This window comes from Schistocerca piceifrons, chromosome 8 (assembly GCF_021461385.2).
Source record: "Schistocerca piceifrons isolate TAMUIC-IGC-003096 chromosome 8, iqSchPice1.1, whole genome shotgun sequence".
In the NCBI taxonomy this organism is placed as follows: domain Eukaryota; kingdom Metazoa; phylum Arthropoda; class Insecta; order Orthoptera; family Acrididae; genus Schistocerca; species Schistocerca piceifrons.
Window position 1 is genome coordinate 479757242 of NC_060145.1, and position 22693 is coordinate 479779934.

General features: G+C 44.1%; 1 protein-coding gene across 1 annotated transcript in view; it reads right to left on the reverse strand.

Moving 5' to 3' along the window:
* LOC124711642 (cytochrome P450 6k1-like) overlaps positions 1 to 22693 on the reverse strand; it is a 72440-nt gene that overhangs the window by 33930 nt on the left and 15817 nt on the right. Inside the window, exons 2-4 of the mRNA XM_047241831.1 lie at positions 19366 to 19592; positions 14668 to 14906; positions 2081 to 2343 (exon numbers count right to left, since the gene is read on the reverse strand). Of these exons, the coding sequence (XP_047097787.1) occupies positions 2081 to 2343; positions 14668 to 14906; positions 19366 to 19585 (722 nt within the window). The 5' untranslated portion in view covers positions 19586 to 19592. The remainder of the gene's footprint in view (positions 1 to 2080; positions 2344 to 14667; positions 14907 to 19365; positions 19593 to 22693) is intronic.

Here is a 22693-nt window from a genome sequence, read left to right on the forward strand (position 1 = left end):
GTATCAGAAAAAAGACATTTCAGAAGTCCTTCGTTGTCACAGGAGAAGTTAACTGATGAACGGGGAGAATATAACAATGCAGAATATCAAAAAGTCGAAAGGGAATACAAAAATCTAAAATATTAGATTGTCAGGACGTGCAAAATAGCTAAGCAGGAGTTCCTAGAAGACAATTGTAAGGATTCTGTAGCATATTTCGCTAGGGAAAAGATAGATACTGTCTACATGTAAGCTTAAGAGACCTTCGGAGAAAAGAGAAACGCCTGTATGAATATCTAGAGGTCAGATGGAAAACCAGTCCTAAGTAAAGAAGAGAAAGATGAATGGTGGAAGGAATATATAGTGAGGTCTATACAAGGGAAAAGAACATAAGGGCAGTGTTATAGAAAGGGAGGACGACGTAGATGAAGATGAGATGGAAAATATGATACTGCGTGAAGCAGTACTGAAAGAGAACTGCAACACCTAAGTTTGAACAAGGCCCCTAGATAACACGACATTTCGCCTTGGAAGAGCCAGCCATGATAGAACTATTCCATCTGGCGTGCAAGATATGAGAGACAGGTGAAACAGCCTACAACTTCTCTCAGAAGATTTGTCAAGGAAAGGCGAAATTACTTCTGTATCATTAGTAGACATAGAGAAAGCTTTTGACAGCGTTGTGTGGAATACTCTCTTCGAAATTCTGAAGGTAGCAGGGGTAAAATACAGGGAACGAAAGGCTATTTATAACTTGTACAGAAAGCAGACGTCAGTTGCAAGAGTTGATGGGCTTGAAAGGGAAGAAGTTGTTGAGAAGGGAGAGGGGATGTCACCGATTTTATTGTCAGTACATTGAACAAACAGTAAAGGAAACCAAATAAAAATTTGGAGTAAGGATTAAAGTAAGTGAAGAAAAGTTTGAGGTTTGCCAATGACACAGCAATTCTGTCAGACAGCAAAGGACTTGGGAGAGCGGTTGAACGGAATGGACTGTGTCTTGAAGTGAGGGTGTAAGATGAACATCAACAAAAGGAGAACAAGTGTAATGGGATGTAGTCGAACTAAGTCAGGTGTTATTGAGGGAATTGGATTATGAAACGCGACTCTGATAGTACTATGTGAGTTTTATTATTTGGGGAGCAAAATAAATGATGATGGCCAAGGTAGAGAATATAAAATGCAGAGCAACACTAGCAAGAAAAGTGTTTCTGTAGAAGAGAAATTCGTTAACGTCGAATATAGATTTAATTTTAGGAAGAATTTTCTGAAGGTATTTGTCTGGAGTGTAGTCACGTACAGAAGTGAAAGATGGGCAATAAAGGGTTTAGAGCAGAAAGGAACAGAAGCTTTTGAAAAGTGGTGCTACAGAAGAATGATAAAGATTAGATGGGTAGATCACGTAACTAGTGAAGGGATACGAAACAGAACTGGAGAAAAGAGAAATTTGTAGCACAACCAGATTAGAAGAAGGAATCGTTTGGTTGGATATCAAGAACTCACAAATTTAGTCCTGGAGGAATTTGTGGGGGGCAGAAATCGTGAGGGAGACAAAGAGATGAATACACTAAGCAGATTGAGAAGGATGTATGTTGGAGTAGTTATTTGGAGATAAAGAGGCTGGCACAGGATGGAGTAGCATGGAGAGCTGCATCAAACCATTCTTCGGGCTAAAGGCCACAACAATAACAACAACGTAGTTACAAACTAACAATTCGGATTGTTCCCTTTAATTGTACTGCAAAAACTTTCTTCTTGCCAAATTTCATGTTTCTAGACCAACGGAAAGAACCCTATAGGTTTTTATGAGTGAATATGCGAGTATGAAAATATGTTACATAAATGGCCGTATCTTTTGACTGCAGTGACTTAGATTTTCACTTTTTTACGTCACGAATGGTCCGCAGACCCTAGCATGTCGTATGAATTTCAACTCGATTTGTCTACTCGTTCCTGAGAATAACGGCTGTGAACAGTCAGACAGACGGCAAAGTGATCCTAAAAGGTTTCCGTTTTTACGGGCTGATGTACGAAACCCTAAAAACTTAACTGTTGCAGTGTTTACGTGATATTGTGAATTATGGGACGGCGCGCAACTTGCCTCAGTAGGTGCGCGAGTTGGGGGCAGATGAAGTTGAGCCTGGCGCTGAGGCTGGCCTTGAGTCCGGGCGCGAACACCCTGCGGCCCCAGTCGCGGAACACGGCGTGCGGGTTGCGCTGGCAGTCCGAGTCGACGCCGAAGCCCACCGACACGATGACGTCAGTGGTGTAGCGCGCCGCCAGCTCGCGCACCTCGACGGGGCTTCCCCGGCTGGCCGACTCCGCCGCCACGTGGGCCAGCTCTCGGCCGCACTGCTGGATCATCTGCCGGGCAGGCGCCGCTTTTGTGTTTCACAGCACTCAGCAAGAATTCAGTCTCAAACAATGCAGGGAGAATCAAAACGTATGTTTGTACACGCTCTTCTCACAACTCCATCCAGTTGACAGCAGCGATTTCGTGCTAAGGATATGCCAGTTTTACACTACTGGCCATTAAAATTGCTACACCAAGAAGAAATGGAGATGATAAACGGGTATTCATTGGACAAATATATTATACTAGAACTGACATGTGATTACATTTTGACGCAATTTGGGTGCATAGATTCTGAGAAATCAGTACCCAGAACAACCAACTCTGGCCATAATAACGGCCTTGGTACGCCTGGGCATTGAGTCAGAGCTTCGATGGCGTGTACAGGTACAGCTGCGGTCGTGGACTATCCTGCTGAAATGTATGGTTTTGCAGGGATCAAATGAAGGGTAGAGCCACTGGTCGTAACACATCCGAAATGTAACGCCCACTGTTCAGAGTGCCGTCAATGCGAACAAGAGGAGACCGAGACGTGTAACCTATGGCACCCCATACCATCACGCCGGGTGATACGCCAGTATGGCGGTGACGAATACACGCTTCCAATGTGCGTTCACCACGATGTCGCCAAACACGGATGCGACCATCATGATGCTGTAAACAGAACCTGGATTCATCCGAAAAAATGACGTTTTGCCATTCGTGCACCCAGGTTAGTCGTCGAGCACTATCGCAGGCGCTCCTGTCTGTGATGCAGCGTCAAGGGTAACCGCAGCCATGGTCTCCGAGCTGACAGTCTGTGATGCTGCAAACGTCGTCGAACTGTTCGTACGGATGGTTGTTGTCTTGCAAACGTCCCCATCTGTTGACTCAATGATCGATACGTGGCTGCACGATCCGTTGCAGCCATGCAGATAAGATGCCTGTCATCTTGACTGCTAGTGATACAAGGCCGTTTGGATCCAGCACGGCGTTCCGTATTACCCTCCTGAACCCACCGATACCATATTCTGCTAACATTCTTTCGATCTCGACCAACGCGAGCAGTAATTGAAACGTCTCCTTGGAAAAATTATACATGACTGTGTTTAAACTGACACACAATATTTTTTTAGCGCAACACAATCTGACTTTCAAAAATCCCTACAAAAGAATGGCCCTGACTAACATTAACCTATACCTTTCACAAATCACTTACCTCACCAAAAATCTTCGTTACTCGAACTACTGCAAAACAGCGAGCGCCACTACTGCCAGCTAAATAAAAGATTCAAACTACGGAAGGCACTAACTATTGATAGGCATAGTTAGGAAATGAAAGATTTTAGTAGAGAACAAACAATGTATTTACCTTAATAGTGTTGAAAGATCATCATATACATAACAGATCATGACATCCAGTCTTACAAATTTCCAAACTCCGCCATCTCTCTCTCCAATCATTATTGGCCACTGCCCAAAACAATTTGTAAAATTTTTTGTGGGGAGCGTGGGGGCTATGTAAGTAGGCTGTTTATGTTTTCTTATTGGCAACGTTACGTAGCGCTCTGTACGAAAATCACTGGCTGTGCTGTTTTATTTTTTCTTATTGGCAACGTTACGTAGCGCTCTGTATGAAAATCACTGGCTGTGCTGTGTGCAGTCTGTGGCTAGTCTGCATTGTTGTCTGCCATTGTAGTGTTGGGCAGCGGCAGCTGGATGTGAACAGCGCGTAGCGTTGCGCAGTTGGAGGCGAGCCGCCAGCAGTGGTGGATGTGGGGAAGTGAGATGGCCGATTTTTGAGAATGGATAATCTGGAGGTGTGTCAATGAGAAACAGTACATTTGTAAGAATGGATGTCATGAACTGCTATATATATTATGACTATTAAGGTAAATACATTGTTTGTTCTCTATTAAGATCTTTCATTTGCTAACTATGCCTATCAGTAGTTAGTGCCTTCCGTAGTTTGAATCTTTTATTTAGCTGGCAGTAGTAGCGCTCGCTATATTGCAGTAGTTCGAGTAACGAAGATTTTTGTGAGGTTAAGTGATTTGTGAAACGTATAGGTTAATTTAGTCAGGGCCATTCTCTTGTAGGGATAACTGAAAGTCAGATTGCGTTGCGCTAAAAAAATATTGTGTGTACGCATTTCTCCTCCTTACACGAGGCATCACAACAACGTTTCACCAGGCAACGCCGGTCAACTGTTGTTTGTGTATGAGAAATCGGTTGGAAACTTTTCTCATGTCAGCACGTTGTAGGTGTCGCCACGGGCCCAACCTTGTGTGAATGCTCTGAAAAACTAATCATTTGCATATCACAGCATCTTCTTCCTGTCGGTTAAATTTCGCGTCTGTAGCACGTCGTCGTCGTGGTGTAGCAATTATAATGGCCAGAAGTGTATTATCTCCAAAGGCACCACGCAACACTGTTCGCCAGGCGGGCAACCTTTGAGGAGTGAAAAGCTATGTACACGCTCATTCCTACCTTTGTAACACTAACGTATTGTGTCAAAAGTACTCTTTATTCGGAAGAAAATTTTATTTCTATTTTTGTTTACACAAATGAAATTTGTAAACGAGTTGTAAATGAAATTTTTGAATGAATACTGGAGGCTAGGAGAATACAGCAAGCGCAGGAATAATAGCAACCCCAAGGATTAGTGACTTTTTTTTTTTTTTTTTTTTTTTTTTTACGGAGTTTCCTTCGACCTGGGAATTCTGCCATCCGCTTAATTTTTGTCCTCATCGAACAAAAGGAAAGCACTTACATAACCAATAATCCTAAAGATACCCTAAGGATTGGTGAATTTTTTTGGCTAAGTTGCAATCGATCCGGGGATTCCAAATTCACTGGGTTCTACATTTACACTTTCCTCCTACCTGCTTGGTTTTTTTTTTCTTTCTCGTTGAACTGAAGGACAGTAGCTACATAAATAATAATCTTAAAGGTACACCCGAGTGGCCATTGTGCACGACAAAATAAGGCATTACGCACACGTAGTTAAAAGTGGCTGAATAAACTGCGAAAAACAGTTAATCCTTCGAAAAAATGTATAGAGACAAAAAAGAACTTATTTACACTACAAATTATTTTTGTCCTCACCGACAACCGCACACTGTTTTTGGGCCCAGATTGGCATTTTGCCTTAACCTCACTCTTGGAAATGTTTTCCAGAAACCACCAATCCACCATTTCCCTCTCTTTATTAAGATCATGAGTAATGTTATTCCTCTCGCACAATTCAGGTGTTGTGCATTGTGGACCCTTACTTTCACGCCAGAAAAATCTTGCCTCAAATAATAGGAGATGGTCGTAAATTTTCGTTTCTTGTTTTAAGATAAAAATGATTCAAACCCTGAAAATACCTTATATTTATCCGAATGCGATGGAAATCGGTAGATTCAACTCAAATGTATAGACAAACGAATGCTTAACATGTTAGAAAAACCGGTTGGTTTATACAAGAGAAAGAGCTTCACAAACTGAGTAACTCAATAACGCGTTGGTCTCCATTTGGCCCTTGTGCAAGCAGTTATTCGGCTTTGCATTGATTGATAGCGTAGTTGATGTCCTCTCGAGAAATATCCTGCCAAATTCCGCCTCATTTGCGCGTTATACAAGCAGGACAATTGTACTCCAGTCAATGAGATTCCAAGCCCGAGACGTGCCTGGGAACGCGTTGCACAGCGGATGGATGCCAACCCGACTGCTGCCCGCCTCATGGTGATCGTGTGGGGTGCCACTTGATTTTATAGCAGGACACATTTGGTTGTCATCTGCGGCAGCCCTGCAGCACAGCCGTACGTCGACGATATTGTATGCCCCGTTTTGTTGCCCTTCATGACAATCCATCCTGCGCTTACATTTCAGCAAGATAAAGAACATCAACACACGGTGAGAGTTTCTGCTGCTTATCTTCATGCTTGCCAAACTCTTCCTTGGCCTCCAAGGTCGCCCGATCTCTCACCATTTGAGAAGGTTTGGAGCATCCGCGGCAGGGTCTCCCAACCAGCTCGTGATTGTAACTCCAGTTGGACAGAGTTCGGCACGTTATCCCTGAGGAGAACATTCAAGAACTCTGCCAATCAATTCCAAGCCAAATAATTGCTTGCATCAATGCCAGAGGTGCACCAACGCACTACTGACTTACTCAATTTGTGAAGCACTTTCTCTTGGATAAATCATCCAATTTTAGCGAAACTGTAATCATTTGTTTGTCTGTACATTTACATCAGATCTGTCGACTTCCCTCCCATTCAGATAATTCCTTAGTGGTGCCTCGATCTTTTAATTATTTGTCTTAGAGTGCATTTCAATTCAGGTCGGGTATAGTGACCAGCCTTTTGCCACTGCGTCTGCCTAGACGCCATTCAATGACAAGTTGCTTTTAGATGGCGATGTGTACCGATGAAGCAATCCTAGACGTTGGAATTTGTCTCTAAGTAATCACTCTTTCAATACAATTATATTAGAAAATCCTCGATACTTAAATTAGTAATAATTACACTATGCAACAGAATTAAAGGATCGCTTTTTTGAAACCCTTCATTTCCCACTCGTTGCGACGCGTAAGTTTGTACTTTGGCTGAAATGTGGTCACAGTCTTTCTCCGTAACGATTCAAACGTCCTGCCACGTGACCCGCAGACTCGGCGGCACCTCAAACAGCAAGGTGCCGACACACAGGAAAAAAAGGCCACACCTTAGAAATTCATGTGACGTGTAAGGCGGGCTAGTGATGTCACATTGGCACAATTCCGCCCACCATCTCCGTGGACGTGTCACACGACCGGAATATCGTCACATCCCCAACTCGACGTCCAGCGTCGAAGCCAGGCGGTTTTCTTATGAGTGGCCAAGGAAAACATTCCAGACACGCAGTCGGCACGGAAAGGCCCCAGAGGGCGGCTTATAGGACGTCGATGAAACTATATCTTTCCCTGGGGCGTCGAGGGGCACACATTTCGCGGTCGAAAACGATAGTTCGCAGCGGGATGGGCAACAGAAAGACGTTCTTCACAACCTTTGACACTGCTAACACGCTTGGCCGTTTGAACCCCTCTCTGAAGACATTGTGGGTCTACATCCACGTCACACGTGTTCATACCCCTTTAGAGAACAGCGCAACCGCAGTTTTTGCTCTCATATACAGGTTGGAACGACTAGGGGCAGTTCAAAACCCTTCGACGAAATCTGAACGTGCGAAGCAGCTTATGCTTTTTCAGATCTCCTACTTTGTGTCTTCCTATTGCGTAATCATGGGGAGATGCGATATTGACACATGCGTGAATAAAGCGACAAAGGATCATTCTAAGACTCCTAGTTCAGCAAAATCCTCGCTGGCACCCGCACTCCTTTACTCAGAATTTTAAAAATGTATCTGTACAGACTGAACCTGTGACGAAGTCCTAGGCGCTTGCAGTCCTGCAACCCCTTCGACATTCATCCATTCTGGGTGGCCTACTATCAGGCGCAAGAGCAACAGTATAGCTGCGAAAGAGCAGCAGTGTAGCCTGCCTGCAGGCACCAGGAACTCTCGCCACGGCTTCTGTTTGTACAGGTATACTTTAAGGTGCTAAACAGAGGAGGGTAGGAGGTACCAAGGGGTTCTGCCGAACCATGGTGTCTTACAAGGATCCCTTTGCCATTTTATTCGTTCATGTGTGGAGGACGTGACTCTAGGTGGCATTCGTGTACCGGTGTGCGACTCACTCTCCTTTATCTGCTCTGCACACTTCTTCCTTTTATTCCCGACTTGTTTTAAGACCACTCGGTTTCTACTTTGATTGTAACAAGGTTGTCCATTCACACTGTGAACTTTTCCCTGGGAGCTGCTGCCGGCATCGGCCGCCTGATAACCGTGTCTTCGCTGCTCTGGACGAACTCTTGGATCCCCATTGCCACTTCACTACTCGAGACCACACGCAGCTCCGTTGTCATCACGCTGTTCCAAAATTTGTAACTATCGAGTAAGGTGGAAGAGAAAGAGTGATACATCTCTAGACTTGAAATATTCTCACTCAGCTTCCTATGATTACACTCTCCATTGCTTGAAGAATATGACTAAGCTTTATGTCTGCTAATCGCTTTTTACGTCAGTACTCAGTTAATACGATAGGTTTCTGTTTATTTGAGCTTCCTGTCCTGCTTAAATTCAACCGTCCATAAAATCCTGAAGCTGGCCTTGTGGCCGAGCGGTTCTAGACGCTTCAGTCCGGAACCGCGCTGTTGTTGCGGTCGCAGGTTCGAATCCTGCCTCGGACATGGATGTGTGTGATGTCCTTAGGTCAGTTAGGTTTAAGTAATTCTAAATCTAGGGGACTGATGACGTCAGATGTCAAGTCCCGTAGTGCTTACAACTGCCAGCCGCGGTGGCCGTGCGGTTCTAGGCGCTGCAGTCAGCAACCGCGGGACTGCTACGGTCGCAGGTTCGAATCCTGCCTCGGGCATGGATGTGTGTGATGTCCTTAGGTTAGTTAGGTTTAAGTAGTTCTAAGTTCTAGGGGACTGATGACCTAAGATGTTAAGTCCCATAGTGCCCAGAGCCATTTGAACCATTTTTAGTGCTTACAACTATTTGAACCATTTTTTAAAATCACGAAAATTAATACGGCATTTCTGTACTATAGCTTTCTACAAGTGTTGATACAAAAAAACTTCTTGTCCTCCCATGAAACGTCCAGAGTATTTCTATATAGTAATACCCTGGCTTAAATATAGTATTGGTACCTAATATTAAATGTTTCATGAAATAAAAAGGTAAACATTCCCAGATTCATAAAGAATTAAGATGTCTTCAGTGGAATATCTTAAATTTTACATCCTTAAGTAGCACGTTTTGATGTTTAGCACATGTGTTAGATTAGGCACTAGAGAGGCAATTCTGGCATTGCGGTTGATAATGGAAGCAACACTAAAGAACAATCAAGACACGTTCATAAGATCTGTCGGCCTGAAAAAAGCGTTCGACAATGTAAAACGGTGCAAGATGTTCGAAATTCTGAAAAAAATAGTCGTAAGCTACAGGGAGAGACGGGTAATATAAGATATGTACAAGAGCGCAGAAGAAATAATAAGAGTGGACGACCAAGAACGAAAAAGATTAAAAAGGATGCAAGACAGGAATGTAGTCTTTCGCCTCTGCTGTTCAATCTACATGAACAAGAAGCAATGACGGAAATAAAAGAAAGGTTCAACAGTGGAATTAAAATTCAAAGTGAAAGGATATCAATGATAAGATTCGATGATGGCATTGCTATCGTCAGTGGAAGTGAACAAGAATTACCTGAAACTTCCTGGCAAATTAAAACTGTGTGCAGGAGCGAGACTCGAACTCGGGACCCTTGCCTGTCGCGGGCAAATGGTCAACCATCTGAGCTACCAAAGCAAGACTCACAACTCGTCCTCAAAGCTTCAATTCTCTCATTATCTCGTCTCCTACCTTGCAAACTTCACAAGAATTACATGATCTGTTGAATGGAATAAATAGACTAATGAGTACGGAGTATGGATTGACAGTAAATCAAAGAAAGACGAAAGTAGTGAGAAGTAGCAGAAACGAGAATGACGAGAAACGTAACATCAGGAAGTAGATGAAGTTAAGGATTTCTGCTACCTAGGCAGCAAAATAACCATTGACGGACGGAGTAAGGAGGATATCAAAAGTAGACTAGCACTGGCAAAAAGGACATTCCTGGCAAAGAGGAGTCTGCTAGTATCAAACATAGAATTTAATTTGTAGAAGATATTTTTGAGAATCCACGTTTGGAGCACAGCATTGTATGGTAGTGAAACATGGACTGCGGGAAAATCGGAAGAGAATCGGGACAATTAAGATGTGGTGCTACAGACGAATGTTCAAATGGCTCTGAGCACTATAGGACTTAACTTCTGAGCTCATCAGTCCCCTAGAACTTAGAACTACTTAAACCTAACTAACCTAAGGACATCACAGACATCCATGCCCGAGGCAGGATTCGAACCTGCGACCGTAGCGGTCGCGCTGTTCCAGACTGTAGCGCCTAGAACCGCTCAGCCACTCGGGCCGCCACGAATGTTGAAAACTATGTGGTTTGGTATGTAATGGAATGAGGAGGTTGTACGCATAATCGGACAGAAAAGTGGGATACACTGACAAGGAGAAGGGACAGGATGATAGGACATCAGTTAAGACATCAGGGAATGACTTCCACGGTGCTAGAGGGAGCTGTAGAGGGCAAAAGCTGTAGAGGAAGGCAGAGACTGGAACACATCCAGCACATAACTGAGGACGTAGGCTGCAAGTTCTGCTACTCTGAGAAGAAGAGGTTAGCGCAGGAGAGGAATTCGTGGCGGACCGCATCAGATCAGTCAGAAGACTGATGACTCAAAGAAATAGCACATCTCGGTGTTTACAATGAAACATGTAGCAAAAGAGGCAGACGGGTTGCGCTAAATTTGAAGCTCAACGCAAGCAATGCGGTGGAGTTCCAACCCTCCTGGAAATTATTACAAAGAAATCGAACGAAAACAGACTACAAAATATGCTATTGCCGAACAAAGAGAGATGGTTACGTGACGGACTATGATGCAGTATGGAAATACGTGAGGCTAATGTTCCCATGACGTACCGATCTCCTCTTTAATATTTCGTATCAGAAAAGAAAAAAAAGTGTTTATTATATCTAATATATAAAAATAGTATTTGCTTTCTCGTCTTCTATGATTTATCCGATTACGATAAAACTGTGGTTGGTTGCTGTGTGTGCGCTCATGAGGTTTTCTGGATTAGTACAACCATAACCTTACCACCCTTCTACCGGTAGTACTAGCTATGCGGTGTGAGAACCCGCGACGTGTAAAAATATTCGATAATGACCGATATTAGTATCGAATCCATAGATTTCGGGGATGCTCGACTTATTACTAACGGTCCCGCTGACGTTGCACCTCTAGCGGAAGGGGGCGGGGGGGGGGGGGGGGGGGCAGTGACATACAGTACATCTCTGTGACACCTGAAGCAGTTTCTACCAAAGCGGATACACGCATAACTTGTAACTTGCTATTCGCACAAATTTCTGTGACAGTTGGACAATTCAAGTAACACTACGGCTGAGAGCCGGTGTGAGTAGATGTGACCAAAAAGCATAGCTTGGGAACACCTGGAGCAATTCCAACCAGATGTGGCATATTCATGACTCATTACTTGTATAAAGGTAGTGTGAGAGGGAGGTTCCTCTACTACACCTGGGAATGGTGGCGGGAACGAGAAGGAGTAGCATATAAAAACCTTTGACAACAAGCTGTTGGGACTTCTTTCTTGACTCGAAATATTTTAAAAGTGTGAAGCGCATGTTGTGTTGTGCAGTGCGTCAACCAGGTAGCGAAAATGAGCACTGCCACGACCCAACAGTTTTGTCCTTATCTTTTGGTGGCACACTGCTGAAGATCAAAGTGACACATAACGCCCTCTCCAGAATCGCATGGTGTAAAACAGCGCTGGGAACCAGACAGCTCCTTCAGGATTCAGATGATACTACAGCGAAAAATTTGCTACAGTTACCTGTGAAATATGTAAAATATATGCGAAATATAAACGTATGTGACGTATGCACAAACAGGCGAAGCCGCACGCAAAATGATAGTGCGGATGTAAACACCATTCCGTTTTACGATTTCGCTTGACAGCGCCTGGGTCTCCAACGAGGAACCACGTGGACAGCTCTGATGACCAAATGATCCACTGGATTACGACTACTCGATTTTCATTTGTCTAGTTGATACTTTTCTTCTGGCCACCATCTCTTGTGATTTGTACTAAATAAGTCATCTTTCCCATACATACGCCGAAAACGGCTTCCATGTTCTTGCAAAAGCTATGATGACTAAATCGTTACATTGATGCCGTCAGATTTAGTTGATATTTCAGTGGAAATGAAAGGAATGTGTTAGCAGGTTCTTATATGACTCGTATTATTGCAGTACGTCTTTCCAGTGTTGAAGTGCTTGAAAATGTAGTACTAACGCTGTTCTAGCGAATGCGGCAATTCTTCGCAATTGCTAAATACATATAGGAACTACATATACATCCTAACTCCTTCTCCACCACCTTATCCCCTTCTCCCTATCCATCCATACCTCCTCTTCTCCCTTCATTTCCTCTTGTCCCTCTCTCTGTCCATAACCTCCTCCCCTTCTCTCAGTCCACCTGCTCCTCCGATCCTCTCTTCAGCTCCTCTTTTGCCCTCTCTCTGTCCATCACCTCCGCCCCCTTCTGTCTGTACATCCCTACAGCCACCTCTCTCTTCATCTCCTTCCGTCCCTCTGTGCATCACCTTCTATCAGTCTATCACCTCTTCCTCTTCTTCCTTCATCTGCACCTCTGCCCTCTTTCTGTCCATCACCTCTTTTCCGTTCTCTCAGTCCATCACCTCCTCCTATTCTCTCTTTATCTTCTCCTCTCTCTCTGTCAATCGATCCTTCCCCTTCTCTCTGTCCATTCCCTCCTCCTCTCTCCATATTCTTCTGTCACTTCATTCTCTCTCCTTCACTTTCTCCCCTTCTCTCTGTGCGTCCATTATTTCTCTCTTCATTTCCTCTTCTTCCCTCTCTGTGTCAATCCCCTCCTCCTTTTCTCTATTGATCTCCTCTTCTCTCCCCTCTCTGTCCATCACTTCCTGCCCTTCTCTCTGACCATCCCTCCACCTCTTCACTCTTCTCTCTCTGTCTATCACCTCCATCCTCTCTCTATCTATCTCTCCTCCTCTTCTTTCATCTCCTCTGCCCTCTCCATCGCCTTCTCCCCTTCTCTCTGTCCATGCCCTCCTTATATTCTCTTCTCTCTTCTCCTTGTCCACCTCCTCCTCCCCTTCTCTCTGTCCATCCCCTCCTCCTCTTCTCCCCTCACTCTGCTCTCTCGTCCATCACCTCCTCTACTTCTCCCTGTCCAACTTCATTTCTTCTTCTCCTCCCTCTCTGTTCTACTCACCTTCTCTCTGTGCATCCAGTCCTTCTCTTCTCTATTCGTCCCCTCTCCTCTCTGTCCATCACTTCCCCCTTCTCTCTATGCATCTTCTCTTCCCCTTTTTGACCTTGATCCCCATTTATTGTTATTGAAACCCTGACTGAGAATTAAAGTCGCTTAAAATGAATAGGTAAATTAGTTGGGATCATTGGTACATGGGGTATGAGGGAGACCTCTCAAGCTGCTGGAACTGTGAGGATAGTAGCTTCAATGACAGTATTTCGCATAGTTTTAATTTTTTAATGGATAGGACTGCAAAGTTTCAGACGATTCAGACTCTGTTGTGGTATTCTAATCATAAAAACCTCTGCGAGCAAGACAACAAAGCAACACATTATTGTATGCACAATTTTTGTTTATATTATATATAAGGAGAGAGAACACATATGGCAACATCAATCTTTTCTGCTACCTGCTATAGCAGTGAATACTGACTGCGAGAAAAAAAACGAAACTGTGTATTTTCACAGCACAACATTATTTTTTCTTGCAGACAATTTTAACAAAAATATGTAGATTTTGTAATAAGAAATATATATTCTATGTCCTTCTGAAATCTTATTCGAGTATCGCCTGCAAATCTGAAGAAAATCGGTCCATTTATAAATGTGCTCAGATAACACACAGCACAATTATGGAGATCTCAGAGTAACGGTAAATTAAAAAATGACAATTGAAACATTTTTGTTACGTTATAACAGTCAGTTAGAATCTAATACTTATTGCAGGAAAATGATAAACAAAGATCTGTAGTGCAGTAATACTATCGTTGAACCATTTTTATGAGTCCAGCATTTATATCATCATCCGTGGATGCTGACTCAGTTTTCCAGATGGGAATAAGAGACGAATATGTAACACACACGTGGAATTCTTCCGGGTTATATGGCCATGGTCCATGGAATACTTCTATTCCTAACGTTTCGTCCAATACTACGTTAGGAATAGAAGTATTCCATGGACCAAGGCCATATAACCCGGAAGAATTATCAACAACAGTACCATCCGGTCGTGAAAGCCTTCATTGTATGACACACGTGGAAGCTTGATCATGGTCCTAAATTCAACTGCAGTTGTGTGCCCGGTGTGCAATGGTAAGTGATGAGGGCGAAATGAACAGTAACAAGTAAATTGCTGAAACACTTCTCGAGATTTTTGTTAACAACGTTTTACCATTGTATATATACATTAAAAATTTGTAGCCTATGTCCAGCAGAAAGTTTATTAGAGCGTCGTGTAAAAGCTTGAAATAAATCGGTCAAGAACTTCTCAGTATTTTTGGTAACATCATTAAACAACGTCTTGTGTTTACGTAGTAGTGTAGATACACACGTTAGTGTTCAGCGCACCTGGAACATGCCCTTCAATTTGCCTGAGGTGAACGCAGGGCTCAGCTTGACCCTGCGGTGGCGCCACTCGTGAGAAGGCAGGAAGAACAGCTGCCGGTTGAGCGGCTCCTCGTCGTCCAGGTAGACCCCGCGGTCGTGGAACGAAGCAAAATCCTTTATCAGAATTCGTCGAATAAGTTCAGGATCCCTCACGAGGAGCACAGGACGGAGTATCGAGTAGAACCCAATGAATCGTTTGCCTGAAACAATGGAACTGTGTGACTACCCACCAGGTCGGACCACTTTTCTTACTTCTAGTGCTGATATACACGGTGCAGTCACGTTAATGTGGCCAACCGTCAAAAGCCTGTATAACCATCTTTTGCAGTGTCGACCGCTGCGAAATGTGCAGGAAGACAGTCGGCGAGTATATTTGGCAGGTCGCTTGTATATCACATAAAATGAATAGCTCTATTTTGGGTCAACTCCAGCGTCATCCACAGACCTGTATTGATCGACAAGTGCATGGAACCCCACCCCACAACAAAAAGCATGCATGACTGCAAGCATGTATTCAACATTCTGGGGGTTACACCAATTATCAATGTGCCAGCATTTTATATTTGCAATGGCTTACATTAACGCGTGCTCTTGCAATGGTAATCACGTAAATATGGTTCCTAGACAAATGTAATCCCAAAATTTCATTACTCTAATTGCCGGCCGCTGTGGGCGAGCAATTCTAGGCGCTTCAGTTCGGAACCGCGCTGCTGCTACGGTCGCAGGTTCGAATACTGCCTCGGGCATGGATGTGTGTGAAGTCCTTAGGTTACTTGGATTTAAGTAGTTCTGTCTAGGCGACTGATGACCTCAGATGTTAAGTCCCATAGTGCTTAGAGCCATTTGAACCATTTGAACATTAATTATTTTTTGACGTTGGATCAACACCCCTACGATTTTGAGAAAACCTCCCCTCCCAATCCACTTAAGATTTACAGGATCGATTGATAACTGAAAATTGAGCGTTGTTGGTCCACACAAAAAAATGTCTGTGAGCACTATGGGACTTAACTTCTGAGGTCATCAGTCCCCTAGAACTTAGAACTACTTAAACCTAACCAACCTAAGGACATCACACACGACCGCTCGGCCACCCCGGCCGGCTAGTTGACACATAAGGGGTACGCAAATGCACATTTTCCTAGAAATCTAAGAAAGAAACTGTTACGAGTGCCACTCATAAAGCCATACGGATTTTACCGAACGGTGTACAGTGAAATATTCGCTGGCGTAGCGGCCAAGGCATTTGGGAGCGGATAATTGTGTTCCATTCCCATATGCATTCTTCAATTTTTTTTTATTTGTATTTTTTTCCGTATCTAAATTCGTAGGAATAGAAAATCAGTAAAGAATAATAACAAAGTAAACAAATAAATTTCTCAAATGACTTTATTTAGTAAGGAATCAAAATTTCCGGCCTCGTTGTATGGCAACGCTGCGAATTCGGCGCAAGGGAGCACAGACAACCGACCCTGCGGTGTTTGTTTCCTCGGGGCACGCCACAGAACTTAATGTAGAGATCTCAAAATTGCAATATGCTTCTCGAAACCTATCGGGAATTGCAAAAACGCAGCAATGATTCACAGCATAACTCATTACCAACTTTCTGCACCCATTTTACAGGTGATGTTATAGTGTGCGTGGTATGCATTAAGATTAATTCCCAAAAATGAAATATTTTAAAATGTAAACGAAGTCTGTTTTCCGACAGATCTTCGGAAGAAACGATGTAGCTGGACGAAATTACATTTATTAGATGTTCTTGGTGACGTGAAAATATTTGGGCCGAATGTTTGTATGCCAAGTACCATTGTTCGAAGGAAAGTGAGGTCATGTCAAAGACCGAGTGAAATGTCGGTTATAAGACAACCAGCAGTAGTCTTCATTCTTTACTAATCCTAGTCATCTGAAAAAATTATTTGCCTACCTTGTTGTTATTTCTTACTGATTACCTTAGTAACCACCCTATTCCTTCCAATTGCAATATGGAAAAAAATACAAATAAAGAAAACTGGAGAATGCAGATGAGAATCAAACACAGGATTTCTGCTCCCTGGCCAGATGCCTTGGTCACCATGCCAGCTGAAATTTCGTTGCTCAACGTTTCATTATGCGTACGCAAGTGGCTGCCATAAACGATTTCTTTTCTCGATTTCTAGAAAAATACGCGTTTGTAGATCCCATGACGATGAAGAGAAATGCTTATTTTTCAAACATCGATCCGGTCAATTCTGAGTCGACTACACATCGTGAACTTCGGGGGTAGTTTTGCTCAAAAATGAGTGGGTGTTGGACCAAAATATCTTATAATCTTTACATTTGAGCTTGTACACAGTGGGCCTGCCAAGTGTGATCCGAATCGGTTGACCGTGTCTGAGACCTCCGCCTTGTTGGTTTTCTGTCCACATGGATATTCAAAAACGAACTGCTCACTCATCGACAACGTGCCCATGTTAGACGAGCGGTATATGGTCACATCCGAGGACAGCCAGGAGTGGTGCCATTAGTTCATTATTCCTTGGGAGTGACAGCTTATGGATGTGGGAGAACGAGTGATAACCATACCTATAGTGCAGCTGTCACAGGAGTGGATGGCACGTATCTCAACGCAACAAGTACACTACTGGCCATTAAAATTGCTACACCAAGAAGAAATGCGGATGACAAATGGGTATTCGTTGGACAAGTATATTATACTAGAACAGACATGTGATCACATTTTCTCGCAATTTGGGTGCATAGATCCTTAGAAACCAGTACCCACAACAACCACCTCTGGCCGTAATAACGGCCTTGATACGCCTGGGCATTGAGCCAAACAGAGCTTGGATGGCGTGAACAGGTACAGCTGTCCATGCAGCTTCAACACGATACCACAGTTCATCAAGAGTAGTGACTGGCGTATTGTAACGAGCCAGTTGCTCGGCCACCATTGGCCCGACGTTTTCAATTGGTGAGAGATCTGGAGAATGTGCTGGACAGGGCAGCAGTCGAACAGTTCCTGTATCGAGAAAGGCCCGTACAGGACCTGCAACATGCGGTCGTGCATTATCCTGCTGAAATGTAGGGTTTCGGAGGGATCGAATGAAGGGTAGAGCCACAGGTCGTAACACATCTGAAATGTAACGTCCACTGTTCAAAGTGCCGTCAATGCGAACAAGAGGTGACCGAGACGTGTAACCAATTGCAGCCCATATCATCACGCCGGATGATACGCCAGTATGGCGGTGACGAATACACGCTTCAAATGTGCGTTCACCGTGACGTCGCCAAACACGGATGCAACCATCATGATGCTGTAAACAGAACCTGGATTCATCCGAAAAAATGACGTTTTGCCATTCGTGCACCCAGGTTCGTCGTTGAGTACACGATCGCAGGCGCTCCTTTCTGTGATGCAGCGTCAAGGGTAACCGCAGCCATGGTCTCCGAGCTTATAGTCCATGCTGCTGCAAACGTGCCGAACTGTCCCTGCAGATGGTTGTTGTCTTTCAAACGTCCCCATCTGCTGACAGGGATCGAGACGTGGCTGCACGATCCGTTACAGCCGTGCGGACAAGATGCCTGTCATCTCGACTGCTAGTGATACGAGGCCGTTGGGATCCAACACGGCGTTCCGTATTGCCCTCCTGAACCCACCGATTCCATATTCTGCTAACAGTCATTGGATCTCGACCAACGCGAGCAGCAATGTCGTGATACGATAAACCGCAATCGCTATAGGCCACAATCCGACATTTATCAAAGTCGGAAACGTGATGGTACGCTTTTCTCACACGAGGCATCACAACAACGTTTCACCAGGTAACGCCGGACAACTGCTGTTTGTGTATGAGAAATAGGTTGGAAACTTTCCTCATGTCAGCACGTTGTAGGTGTCGCCACCGGCGCCAACCTTGTGTGAATGCTCTGAAAAGCTAATCATTTGCATATCTACATCTACATCTGTGTGAGCTCTAATCTCTCTGATCTTATTCTCATGGTCTCTTCGCGAGATATATGTAGGATGGAGCAATATACTGCTTGACTCCTGGGTGAAGGTATGTTCTCGAAACTTCAGCAAAAGCCCGTACCGTGCTACTGAGCGTCTCTCCTGCAGCTGTCACAGCATCTTCTTCCTGTCGGTTAAATTTCGCGTCTGTAGCACGTCATCTTCGTGGTGTAGCAATTTTAATGGCTAGTAGTGTATTTGTTTCCGGTCATGTGTTTATAGGACGTTTTTTCTAGTTTTGATCAGCAGTATCTCCTAGATACACATTTTTAATGCACTCTCTACGAGTAAGTTTGTAACTCAATGTATTTTCACGAAGGTCAGTGCCATCTCATGAACCTATATTCAGGTGTTGTTAAACCTTTATATAATGGAAGCCGTTGTATATTATGAACATAACGTCCGTAAATCAGTTCATAATAACCTAGTCTACCTGTTCTTTACCTTTTTCTCTCAATACTCTAAAATAAATGAATTTCTTGCTATTTGCCGCATTTTGTAATTACCACCTGTTATCAGCTACTATGTGCTCTGCATACAGATTTAATTGTAGTCATCAGATGTATCACTTGTATTATGATTCTTGCTGTCTACTATGTACACTAAACACTAATAATAATAGTAACAGCAGTGCTCTCAACTAATGCAGCAGTAAGGAAGGCCTTTACCTTTTGCCTTCTCGTACAGGTCACGGAGGACGTCCCCATAGTACTTCTGGCCCAGAAGGCTGCGTCCCAGGTTACCGAACGGGAAAGTCGGCTCCTCATACGGCACGCCCTTCCTCTTCCAGTGCTGGTAGCCACGCTGGAAGCGCAGGTAGAGCGCCAGCACCACAACCGACAGAGCCAAAACCAGCTCCGTCATCCAGCCGTCCAGGAGCACGCCCATCGTAGCTCTGCAAACGAGGAGTCGTGCTCATTACGACCTGCGTCAACGCAGCTCAACGCTTCACCACTAAATGACCATTTAACTAAGCCACCATAGCCAAACTACTAGCTTAGACAACATCTGCACTGAGTTGCTAGCCACATCATGCCGCGGATGCGCTTTGTTGTGCACCACGATTTTCGTTGTTTTTAGTGGGTGTTCATCAGCAAGCAGTACAGGAAATTAAAGAGTTTTTGAAAAGGAATTAAAATTTAGGAGGCAGAAACAAAAACTTTGAAGTTTCTAGATAATAACGTAATTCTTTGAGAGACAGCAAAGGTTGTGGAAGAGCAGTTGAGCGTAACGGACAGCGTCTTGGAAGGAGGATATAAGATGAACATCAACAAAAGCAAAACGAGGATAATGGAATGTAGTCGAATTAAGTCTGGTGATGCTGAGGGAATTAGATTAGGAAATGAGACACTTAAAGTAGTAAAGGAGTTTTGCTATTTGGGGAGAAAAATAAATGATGATGGTCCAAGTAGAGAGGATATAAAACGTAGACTGGTAATGGTAGGGAAAGCGTTTCTGAAGAAGAGAAATTTATTAACATCGAGTATAGATTTAAGTGTCAGGAAGTCGTTTCTGAAAGTATTTGTATGGATTGTAGCCATGTATGGAAGGGAAACATGGACAATAAATAGTTTGGACAAGAAGAGAATAGAAGCTTTCGAAATGTGGTGCTACAGAAGAATGCTGAAGATTAGATGGGTAGATCACATAACTAATGAGGAGGTATTGAACAGAATTGGGGAGAAGTGAAATTTGTGGCGCAACTTGACTAGAAGAAGGGATTGGTTGGTAGGACATGTTCTGAGGCATCAAGGGATCACCTATTTAGTATTGGAAGTCAGCGTGGAGGGTAAAAATCGCAAAGGGAGAAATGGCTCTGAGCACTATGGGATTTAACTTCTGAAGTCATCAGTCCCCTAGAACTACTTAAACCTAACTAACCTAAGGACATCACAAACATCCATGCCCGAGGCAGGATTCGAGCCTGCGACCGTAGCGGTCGCACTGCTCCAGACTGTAGCGCCTAGAACCGCTCGGCCACTTCGGCCGGCGCAGAGGGAGACCGAGAGATGAATACACTAAGCAGATTCATAAGGATGTAGGTTGCAGTAAGTACTGGGAGATGTAGAAGCTTGCACAGGATAGAGTAGCATGGAGAGCTGCATCAAACCAGTCTCTGGACTGAAGACCACAACAACAACAATAACAACAATTCTCTGAGGTGTATCCTCGTACAGAAGTGAAACTTGGTCGATAAACGGTTCAGACAAGAAGAGAATAGAAGTTTTTGAAATGTGGTGCCATAGGAGAATCCTGGATATATAGACAGTGTAACTAATGGACTGGAGAGAAAAGAAATTTATCCCACAGCTTGACTGAAAGATGGGATCGATTGATAAGACGCATTCTGACGTATGAACGGATTGTCAGTGTGAAACCAGAGGGTAGTGTAGAACTTGTAAAATTCGTCCACTGCCCCTTGCAGGCCCGGCGGTACCGACTGATCGCCACGTCATCCTCTGCCGATGGCTTTATTGGATGCAGTACGAAGACGCATGGTGTCTGCACACCATTATCCAGGCCGCTGTCAGTTTGCGGGACTTGGAACCGCCGCTACTCGGTAGTTAGTTCCTCCCTCGGCCTCACGAGCCTCAGAGCACCCCATTCCAGTTGCAGCTCACAAGAAATACAAGCCGTGATGCGTATATAGCACGTCACACTGCAGGTCTTGCGAGTGCCAGCAGCCGTCTCTGGCAGGAAGTGAGTAACTATTTCAGATGAGTTTAATAATTCTTGTCTGCCCCTTTAAGTCCGTGCAAGCTCTTCATAGCACACGACAAAGTGAACTCCTTTAGTATTATATACTTGTGGTGGCCGTACTGTAAGACCTTCGGTACATACACCATCAGATTATTTGACTTGTCGCAATATGTCTCGTGGTCTTATCGTGGCGTGTTTATCTTCTGCCGTTAGGTCAGACGATAGAAATGCCACTTGCACGCTTAGAGTAGCAGATTGACGGTGACCAACTTTAAACAGAACTTGATTAATTTTCACACACATTTATTGAAATAATAATAAGCATAAAATTACTTAACTTGATTCTGGATGCTATTTACAATTGACAATCTGAAGTTCCTTTGGTCTTGGTACGTTAATCTTATTCTCACATATCTCTGATACTTGACAAAGTGTTTATACATTTCTCTTCATGGCTATGTACAGGAATATGATAATCTTATTAGGCACAGACTGAAACTTGACTATGGACTGGTACAGACAAATGCAGACTAATGCAGACTGATGCAGACTGATACAGACTGGTGCAGACAAATGCAGACTAATGCAGACTGACTAATCAGAGGTCTATACACTCGTTCTAATACCTCGCGCGTTCAGGTATCACTGCGAGAGTGTGATCCGCGAGGAGAAAAGGTTCTACGTTACCAGCAATCTCATTGGCTGCGTTACGTATTAATACACGGATCGGCGGAAGCAGAATTTGGTCTGTCTCTTAGGCAGCGCCATCTCGTAGTGCAGAGACGGACGAGTGCTGCGCCTGCGCTGTTGTGCTTAGCGGGGCGCGCTCTAGTGGGAAAGTTGTGAATGTGCTGACTATGCAGAACTATGTACACAACAATACTGATATCCCGTGTGCTCTGCACTGAGCCGAGTGTTCGCAACAGGCCTGCTAGTGTGACATCACAAGTTCGTTGTGGGGCCCGTAGTTCTCGTTGGCCCCGGTTCCAGTCCTCTCCTCCCACCAAGGGAAAATGCCCGGCAGCACCGGGAATCCCAGATGGATCCCCCGCATGTCAGTCAACTGCTGTGACCACTCAGGTGTGGAGACAGATGCAGAGAAGTGCAGGGTTAAAAACTGTAGAAGAACACAGTTAGCAGGTTCAACTGGGTGGAGGTTGCAGAAGTTATTTGCATGTGAAAAGATTTATACAGGATATGCTAGCACGGGGAACTGCATCACACCAGTCTTTGAACTCAAGACCACAATAATACACATGTTGACCTTCTGAAAGATGGAAGGGATAAACACAACGG